The sequence below is a fragment of the Etheostoma cragini genome, chromosome 10, assembly GCF_013103735.1.
Source record: "Etheostoma cragini isolate CJK2018 chromosome 10, CSU_Ecrag_1.0, whole genome shotgun sequence".
In the NCBI taxonomy this organism is placed as follows: domain Eukaryota; kingdom Metazoa; phylum Chordata; class Actinopteri; order Perciformes; family Percidae; genus Etheostoma; species Etheostoma cragini.
The window spans coordinates 8,541,187-8,551,459 of record NC_048416.1 but is presented as its reverse complement, the minus strand read 5'-3'; the positions used below and the strand labels follow the sequence as shown (position 1 = coordinate 8,551,459).

The following is a 10,273-nucleotide window of genomic DNA, read 5'->3' as shown; positions in this document are numbered from 1 at the left end:
AACTGAATTCATATCTTGTCCGAATCTTATTAACCTGGAGTCCCAGTCTCTGTCATAATAATCATATATGTTATGTTTAGGCCTGTTGGCAGACAGCCGTTTAAAATGTAGCCATTGCCAAATAAAGACGTGTCCTCCATGTCCCCTGTTGTCCCTCAGCATCTCTCTAGTAACGTCAGTGTGCTCCAGGTAGCTTCTGCAAGGCTACTTTTACTTTTATACTTTAAGTAAATTTCCAAGCCTGTACTTTGTTACTTTTACTTGAGTAAAGAAGTTTAATCAGTACTTCCACTTTTACCGGAGTATTTTTTAACACAAGTATCTGTACTTCTACTTAAGTACGGAAAGTGAGTACTTTTGCCATCTCTGATTATGACGGCTACAGATGTGTTGTACGACGGGCAGTGTGCAATTTGTTGGCTGGTGGCAGTCTGTGGATGTGTATACACATTATTTTTATATGCTTATTTATTTATAGACATTTTAATGCAGTAATAGTACATACTTTATCTTTAACAGCAAATACTGAATGAGTCCAAGACAAATGTTCTATGGGACAATATAAATCAATTTTATCTTCAAAGTTAGGAGATCACCAAGTCAGCATAGATCCTCTGGGGACTATGCATGACTATACAAATTCGCCTGGCAGTCCATCTAACAGTTTGCCATCCCTAAAGCCCCAAATCCTTCTGTCCTCTTAGTATTTGACTTTTAGATCAATATGAACCGTTTATAAAAATAACCTTAGGACATAAATATCTATGATAGATAGGTAGGTGGCAGCCAGATGACTGAGAAGGCGGAGTCGATATCAAGCCTTTAATGAGCTTGTCCCATTAGTGCTAAAAGGAGGCGGACACATTTGGCTGTAGATGTTTTGATGTATTTATGTTTGTGGTTGACTTTGGAAATATTTGCTGCTTTGGTTGTTTTATTTTTTGTGTACTTTGTTTGTATGTTTGACAGTAGTCAGGACAGGATTTTTAAGCTCAAGGTTTTTTTCCTGGTTAAATACAAATTAAATAAAGAGTTGTATGCTTGTATTGTGAGAATTGTTTGAAAAACCTCTACCTATTCAAATATACACACACACATACACAATCGATTCAGAACTCTAATTTGCATATTCCAGAACACGTCTTTGTGATCTCACTGACATTTCCTTATGATGGAACTTGTCATCATATTCTGTGTTCCGGTCCCTTTACCTTTAGAACACACACAAACACACACAGTAGGAAGCTCATTCTTAAGATACTTAAGTGTTGAAGTGTTGGATCTACATTCACTCCTTACTCTGAGGTTATCGTGTTAGAAACTTGTTTAAAATTATCATGAAGAAAGATTGTGCAAAGACCCTTGTTTCTTCGGCCCTAAGGAGAATCCGAGGTAAGTGAAATCAATGCAAATCACAGTGTGATCGGTACTGTGGAATAGTAAAAAATAACAATTCAAAAACATTTAGCAGCTATAATTCACAACAAATTGATGTTTTTCTCATTTGTAGAGCGTAATGTCAGGACGCCAGCGACTGCACATGATGGACCGACTAGGACAATTAAAAGAAAGGCCAGGAAGACCCTGAGGAAGAAGATAAGGGTCCCTAAAACTGAGCCCCCAAACACCTCTAGGGGGGATGTCGACGTGAGAGGAGGGAAGAGGACACGACTTGACCTTGTTAAGCATGACATGGAGACGGCGTCCTGCTCAGCTGACACTGGTAGGCTGGGAGCTGATCGTGTGAAATTACTGTTGGGAGTGTATAGCTCTATCGTTTTACTGAACACGAGGATCTGGACAGTCATGAAATAAGTACTCAGATCATTAACGTAACCTAAAGTAGCAATACGTAAGTGATACATAAGTAAAGGTCCTGCATTCAAACATTTTTTAAGTACAAGTACCTTTAGAATCATACCTAAGTACAGTATTTGAGTAAATTATCTTAGTTTCTTCTATTGACTGGGTTCCAATTTAGTGGATTCATTATTACAGAAATGTCCATTAACTGGGAAATTGGTATATTGATCTAAATACACTTTGGTTCACCTGAATTACAAAGGAAAACTAATTTGCTTCTCGCCAGTGGTACCTTTGAAGATAGTTCTGGATTTTCCGCTCATATAAATACCACTAGAGGACAGTGAGAAATACTGTTTTTGATAAAGTCTTGGCAGGCTTTGTAAAACTTTAAACAGAACCAGGCTTATTGTTTCTGTATAATAAGGTAGGCTAAACACAGCTCAACTCCAGCTCAGGCGGCAGATGTGCCGTTAACGAATGATGGCCTGTTCTGTCATCTACTTATTGTAGTGACTGTGTCTGTGACTTTCAACAAGCTGATGTTCCCCTGGGTTTTTTCTCATGTAGAAAGCTGCAATACATCTGTGGATAATGTGAGCAAGAGAGGTGTTAAGAGGAAGGCCGTTGCCGATGGTGAAGGACCAAGCACGAAAAAGGGAAAATCCGACCTGAAGGAGACCAAACTGGATTTGTCCATAGCGTCCCTAACAGGTCAGTAGATAGTGATACATGTAGGGCTTGGCTTTCTGTTAACATGACTTAAATTAGGTGTAATATTACATAATTGGTGTTCCTTACAAATGTGTTAAAAAAAATTTGCTTGTATGTCTGTTTAGCAAAATTTAAGGCCAAATACATAGAGCAGGATCAGCTGGGCCAGGGAGGATGTGGATCTGTGTTTGCCGGATATCGCAGGGCAGATAATTTACCTGTAAGTGTTACACACACATTCTTGAACACGGACATAGTTTAGTCAGGAAGTGCTAACCAAAGTCCTGTTTGTCCTCATAGGTTGCCATCAAACATGTGCCGAAGGACAAAATCTTCTGCAAAGTAGTGGTAAGTGAGCAACACCTACTGCTGTTGAAATCTGCTGTATTCAGCACTGCCCTCTCTTACTGAAAACATTATGGATGAAAATATTCTATAATATTCTCTAAAACATTCATCTCCCTCATCCTCCATTTTGTTGTGATGTTTCAGGACCAGAATGGGAAGCAGCTGTCTGTGGAGGTCGCCATCATGATAAAACTTGCGGCTGGAACAAGTGGATCAGTGGGGACGACAGCGCCAGTGGCCCTACTGGACTGGTATGATTTGGACCAGGAGCTGATCCTGGTGCTGGAGAGACCAGTTCCCTCCAAGGACCTACTCAGTTACGTTGAGGACAACGGAGGTTCCTTACCGGAGGAACAGGCCAAGGTAAACTACTGGAGGATCCTGTGTGTGTGTGTGTGTGTGTGTGTGTGTGTGTTGACTGCCTTCAGGCCATACAACCCTCCTTTCCGATCCCTCATCTCTCTCCTTTTGTCTCTCAGATCATACTGAAACAGCTTATTGAGGCAGCAATTGAACTTGAGAATCTTTGCATCTTTCACCGAGACATCAAGGTGGAAAATATTCTGATCGAGACCGGTTCAGATGTCCCTCGCATTCGCCTTATCGACTTCGGACTGAGCTGCTTCGCTACGAAAGGATCCTTTTACCGCAATTTCTACGGTAAGTAGTCTAGCATCTACTCCTGCCCTTCACAAACTTACTCATCTATGACTCTTACATTTAGACAAAGCTTCTCCTCTGCCTCATCCTTGCCATGGTTTTATTATGTCCGTGTATTGTAGGTACTCCTTCTCACGTCCCTCCCGAGTGGTACAGTCATCGCATCTACAGTCCCAGCCCCACCACAGTGTGGCAGCTGGGAGTGGTCCTGTTTGAAATGCTCCACAAAGTTCCTTTTGAGACCACTAAGTTCCTCAGAAACAAGCTGAGAATCAGCAAAAAGCTGTCCAAAAGTAAGAAAAAAAGCATACACAAACATGTCAGCCGGCACAAATCTGTTAATTTTAGTTCAAATGTTATGGATCACTATATTCGTCATCTTTCTTCTTCTTCTTCCTCTCCAGACTGCCAGGATTTTTTGAGAATGACTCTGACCGAAACCCCCCAGCAGCGTCTTACCCTGGAGCAGCTTCAACTTCACCCATGGCTCGGATAAACTAGCACTACACACACACACACACACGTGCGCGTGCATGCGCACTAAAAGTCCATAAATGTATCCAGTGCCATACATTAGTGTCATCCAAGTACTAATGCTGCTCTGTCTTTGACAGAAAGACGGACGTGAGAAACTGCTGCTTGACGTAATTAATCTGACTTATCTAATTGGACTGAATATTGAACTTTTTACAGTAATTGGCCTTTGTTTTGCTGATCCTGTAGCACCCCCAGCCATCCCAGGAGAGGGGATCTCTCTTCGAATTGCCTTTCCCAAGGTTTCTTCCGATTTCTGCTTTCTTCCGATTATGGGGAGTTTTTCCTTGTCTTCTTAGAGAGCTTGGGCCGGGTCAGGAGCTGCTGCTAAAATAGGCTGTGAGAGCCTATTTATGTAATAGCCTAAAATCTTAACATAACAATAAAGTTCAAATAAAATCAAAACCCAGTGAATTCATCTTTTCATCATTCTGATCCAATTGCATTTTGAGTTATATAATAAATTAAAAAAGAGTGACATAAAGAAAAAAAAATGGTCAAGACACTAGGGCAGGAAAACATGATAAATAGGGATAACCTAAAGACAATCGTTTAAGAGATTATGAGAAGCTCCAGAGCTGAGGGGCACGGTCACCTGTGGTCTGGCTCCAGGATTCAGGAGCAGCCAGAGGACACCTGTCTCTGGGACAATGCTCTGTTAGTATGGAGGGGAGCAGCGATTCCCATCAAGCGTTTTAGAAAACTCTCAATCAATCACCTCTAAAACTGAAAATAGAGGTAATGTGCTGTTTTTGGAATTTGTGTAAAGTCCAGCAGCGGTATTTTGTACCAGGAAGAGTGAAATGGTTTTGAGACTTAAAACCAGCGGTGGAGGAAGTATTCACATCCTTTTTAGTAAAAGAAGGCCACTACTAGGCTACTAATATCACACAGTATAAGAATCTGTTACAGTAAAAGTTCTGTATTTAAAACATTCCATCAAAAAAAGTCTGCAAGTATAATCAGGAAAATGTAGTTAAAGTATTAAAAGTATAACACATCCCTTTGACTGTTATAATATTATATAATATACATAGAAATACAATGGATTTTATTTCTATAATATTCTATCATTAGATTATCACTCATGCATTAATTTAAAAGCAGGATTTTACTGTCGGAGTAGGTTGAACTATTAACTAATGATTTTTATTCATTATGGATTTATCTGCTCATTATTTTTCAGTAGCCTACAACACAGTTTAGAAATGAGAGGAAACAGCAATAAGTCGGTGAAATAACTTGTTTACTGATCTGAACAGCCAGTCATCAACTGCTACTCAGTGTGACTGCTGAAATGAAACTATTAATTATAAATCAAATCAAATAAAACAAAAAATGTTTATCTACATCAAGACTAAGTAAATAAACCATTAAATAGTCATTTACAAGGATAACTGTGACTTTAAGGCTCTACATCAGGGGTCTTCTAAGAGTCCTTTCCTGAAAAAGAGACAGAGCAGGGACCCCCTACTACATATTGTATAATATAAAGTTGCATATTAGACTAGGCCTACAATACTGTGTAGGGCGGCTTAAAGCCTTTGTACATACATGCAATTTTTGGATAGAATACTAAGCTATTAAAATCAAACTTTTGGCATGATTTTATAAATCATTTGTTAAAGTATCAAGAGTCACATCCAGTCATAGAAAGCATGTCTGCTTTTCAGTCTGTCATCCCTGAAAATACAGCAATCTTTTTCTACATTAGCCCATCATGTATCCAACCAGAGCACATTCGGAGTCAAGAGCTGGAAGACCGCCCAAACTGGCAACTCCGCACCATGAGCCAGTGCTTTTTATTTTAGTTAATTATGAACATGTAAAAGATTCTAATAATAATAATACAAATTTATATAACATATACATAAGGACGTATGCCTACATTTCAGCACATTCTTCCAAAATTATTTTAAGTGATTCAAATAAGAAATCCCCGTGTTCAAAAGGAGTAGGAAGAAGTTCAAGAAGTATGGATGGAAGGGCAGAGCAAGTTGAACTATCTAGTCTGTTTCCATCTTAATGTCACTGTTTTGGTTATTTAGTGCAGACATAAGGTTATGTTATAGACCTCCATGTTTTTAATGTTTTTATGAAACATCTTTATTTACCATAGGCCAGGGCCATTCAATTACAAATTGTTGACAAAGAGGTAGTGTTTGCCCTGCGTGACCCCTCGCGAACATCTACAAGAGACACAAATTTTACATCAGAAGAGCAAACTAGAATTCTACATAAATATAAAGAACACAGACGCGGTTTTAAAGGCAAAACGCAATACACTGTTTCCCAAAACAGGAAGAAAAGCTGGCAAAAAAGCTGACACTGTAAATATGTAAATCACAATGAACGCTTCAATATCACTTCCCCATCGGTCAAGCACATGATCTGACCATAGCTACACTTGTGTTTTCCATAAACTGTCATTGCTTTAGCATATTATCTCAGTTGCTACCCTAACCTATCAATCTAAGGGTGAAATCACTATCACCAAACCCACCAGACTCCATTTAAATATTCATTACTTTTATCATCGTAAAACACGAATAGCCTATAGGTAATGCCTTCTGCTTAAAATCTATATCTTTCATAAAGATACTCATAAAGAATGTTAACAGGTTTGTTGTTTAAATGTGTAAATGTTTTAACTTTCATGAGCGCATCCCCCCCCCTTCTCTCTCCATGCACAGAGCTCCAACAGATCTGGAATAGTGACAATTGAGTATTGATTGATCAGTAGCCTGTGCTCTTACACCGGTTGATCTCTAATCTCCAACATAACCTCCCGACCAGGTTAGGTGTTCAGCAGAAGTTACCATGCCGATTTAAACCCCCAAGTTACATCGTTAATACCAAATCTTGCTTGGTAGTACAGGCCTCTGGTTCATCCAATCACCTGCCAAGTATATGTTTAACGTATATTGGTTTCTTAACAGCTTCCAATGCAGCTTCTCAGATGGTTCTGTGTAACAAACCATGTGACGCGTCAGGTTAACTAATCGGACCTTGAGGGAGATTGTCTGTCTAACTGCTGTTTGGTTATGGTTACATTCAGTGTATCTGCAAAGCTAATTTAGTATTCCAAATCCAGCAGTGATTGTTTACTACAGTCGCAAAAGTGAATCGATTAGTTGTCAACTATGAAATGATTCAGCTCGTAACTAACTATGAATGTAAGCGCACTCTGTTAATGGGCGTAACTATGTAACGTTTGCAACCTGATATAAAAACAAACAAAAAACACTCATTTTAAATTCTATTTCACTGATCATAGTTTAAGTACTTTTACTGAAAACGTTGTATTTATTTAGTACTTTTTAAAATTAATTCATTTCTTTTTTTTAATAAAATATATTATACTATATACTATATACTATAAAGAGATTCCATCCGCGTATCACTAGACGGCGCTCGCGTACCACCAGTGGTACTTGTACCACAGTTTAAGAACCAGTGATTTAAACCAAACGGAGCCCTACTTATAGGATAACAGGTCCATAGTACTACCAGTGGTCAAAAACTCCACAGGAAATCTCAGAGGTGCTCAAAACCATGGAAAGGTTAACCATCTACAGTTAGCTCCATGACAACAGAGCAAACGTAATTAGCTGATGAGGGTCAAACGTCAGACTTAGAGACTTGGAGCTGAAACAGATGATGAAACGTCTTGATAAACAGTCCTACATCTTTGCCCTCGCCCTGAGCTTGTGTCCACTCATATATTTGCATTCACAGATGTCAAACACACAGTATCAATGTATTGGTAGTGAAATACAGAGATCATAAAGACAACATGAGCTTCTTTCCCATAGGTTCCAATTGAAGCAATTCTATATTTAATCCAGGTCAGATTGCCGCCATATGGCTCCATCCTACATGGCAAGTAAGAATTATATATTGTTTTATATATATACACTACCAGTCAAAAGTTTGGGGTCACTTACAAATTTCCATTCCACTCCATTATAGAATACAAGCTGATCTGAGTGGGGGGCTGATCTATAATGCAATGTCTACACTGCCAATGATCAGCAACCATTCATCCAATGTTCTAAAGACACATTCTGTTTTTTAATCTGGTATCATTTTAAAAACTAACTAAGAAGACAGTGGAGAGCCCTTTTGTATGTATGTAATCACATTATGTAATGTTTAACTGCTGCCCTGATTAACAAAAAAACAATGCAACTGATGTCAGCTGTATATGTTTGCATTCACTTCTAATGCAGTTGCATTGCATTGCATGCATTATACTCGTATAAAATAAAAATTGCAGATGAAAAGAAGAAAACATGATACAAGTTAAATATTATCTGTTACCTCAATGATGAACCAGCCTGGCTCAGCGACCAGCGTCAGGGGGGAAACAAACCTTCCTCCTTTGAAATGGAAACGTTCAGGGATCTCCTGTCTGGCATAGACACGCATGTTAGGGACCTGGGACAATGCGGCATACACCTGGTGTAACACACAGATACACACAAACAGTGTCAATTTAACACCAAACCTTTCTACAAAATATAGCTTTACTAACTAGTGACAGTTGGTTGTTGCTATATATGCTAAAAAAAGAAAAGAAATCTATTCTGTAATTTGTTTGTAAAATCAGTCTGTCCTTTCAGGCGCAGGTTGATGTTTTAATAATAACTGTATACGGACATGTATTTGAAGAGGTCATCTCATTTTCCCTGAGAGTATCCGGTATCTTTACTGTCATTGAAGCATATTTCTGAGCAAGGGGTGCATGATATATACGGTAGATTCCATATCTTTATATAAATATTATATCAAAAGTGTTTAATGTTTTGTTGCAATGCGTCCCGTCTGTTGGCTGTGTGGCTTAGTTGTGTTTAATTTAGAGCATGCTTGAAACGCTCTAATGATCATGTTTCCTTGGCCAGTTACCGTGCCACTTGCACACGGTAGTGCACGTCAAGTGTGCGGGTCCACTAGTGTGACAAACCCTATGGACCGTACCACGTGACGTGTGTCCATATTTTGACAGAGTGACAGTGGAGGTGAAGCCACTACGGCAGGCAGAACAGCTGGAGAAATGTGCACAACCGCCGGCCATAGACAGTTAAAGAAACAAAACAACGTGCTGGAGATCCCAAGAGCCTGGGCGTTTCTCTTACAGGTGTTTGTGTACAACTAATAGACAGCAATCACTTTTTGGCGGCTGACCACCATCTTTCACGACACCGATAGCCAGTAAAACCACAATCAATAAGACGTCTATGGAGCAACACCCCGCCCCTGCACTGCTGTACTGCACATGCAGACACACACACACGCACAGAGATTCCTTGATTTATAGTTAGACATTGTCAGGCAAAAACCTTGTATGTCCAGAAAATGTGTTTTTTAGGAAATGCATAAAGGCTAATTTGAAAACACTTTGTGGAGCTTTACCTCAGAAAAAGTCAAATAAAATGTCCGCAACCAATAGCATTGATTTATGAAAAGAGTTGTGACAGAATGACAGCAATATTGTCGCTGTCAGACACGAACCTCATATCTCCATATTTTGTCATTTTAAATTCTTTTTAAGGATCTATGTTATTGGTCACTGTTTTGAACTGTAAATGTGAATGTCTCCTTGAATCATTCACAAAGAGCATCAATAGCAGAGCAGAATATACCCATTCTGGCCTCACCTCTTGATACTTGTTATCTTTGGGCCACAGACTGACCACCGGTCCCCTGTCCATCATCTTGACAATGGCTGTCATGTTGATATACTTGTCCAGCTCTATGACCTTCTCCATCCAATGGATCTTGGTCATACCGTGGTCTGAAAACAGCATAATGTTCAGCTGGTTCACCATCTTCTTCTCCTGCAGGAAGACCACAAGCAACAGAAGCAGCTGAAAAGCTAAACTGCATGACAGGAGAAGCGGTAGAAGCTGTAACTGTCAATGTCAATGTCAATTTTATTTCTATAGCACATTTAAAAACCTCCAACCAAAATACATCACATGGAAACAAACAACAACACTTTAAAACTTCATAATCCAGGTTAACGAGGGTTAAAAGCTGCCGCAAACAGGTGCGTCTTAAGCAGGGATTTAAACGTTTGTAGAGTCTGTGCAGCTTTAATATGCCTGGGGAGGTTGTTCCATAAGGTGGGGGCACCCACTGTCACCGTGGGATAGAGGGAAACGCAATTTCGATTTCTTTGTATGTTTTTGACATGTGAAGAAATTGACAA

General features: G+C 39.4%; 2 protein-coding genes across 2 annotated transcripts in view; one reads left to right on the top strand and one right to left on the bottom strand.

The window, feature by feature from the left end:
• enpp6 (ectonucleotide pyrophosphatase/phosphodiesterase 6) overlaps window positions 1–10,273 on the bottom strand; it is a 34,101-nt gene that overhangs the window by 8,188 nt on the left and 15,640 nt on the right. Inside the window, exons 5-6 of the mRNA XM_034882850.1 lie at window positions 9,720–9,899; window positions 8,383–8,520 (exon numbers count right to left, since the gene is read on the bottom strand). Coding sequence (XP_034738741.1) covers window positions 8,383–8,520; window positions 9,720–9,899 — 318 coding nt within the window. The remainder of the gene's footprint in view (window positions 1–8,382; window positions 8,521–9,719; window positions 9,900–10,273) is intronic.
• Window positions 1,212–4,425, top strand: LOC117951225 (serine/threonine-protein kinase pim-1-like). The gene is made up of 9 exons (XM_034882851.1): window positions 1,212–1,392; window positions 1,511–1,723; window positions 2,374–2,517; window positions 2,643–2,737; window positions 2,818–2,865; window positions 3,010–3,228; window positions 3,345–3,525; window positions 3,648–3,818; window positions 3,930–4,425. Exons 1-9 carry the CDS (start codon window positions 1,338–1,340, stop codon window positions 4,019–4,021), a joined length of 1,218 nt encoding a protein of 405 aa, XP_034738742.1. The 5' UTR covers window positions 1,212–1,337; the 3' UTR covers window positions 4,022–4,425.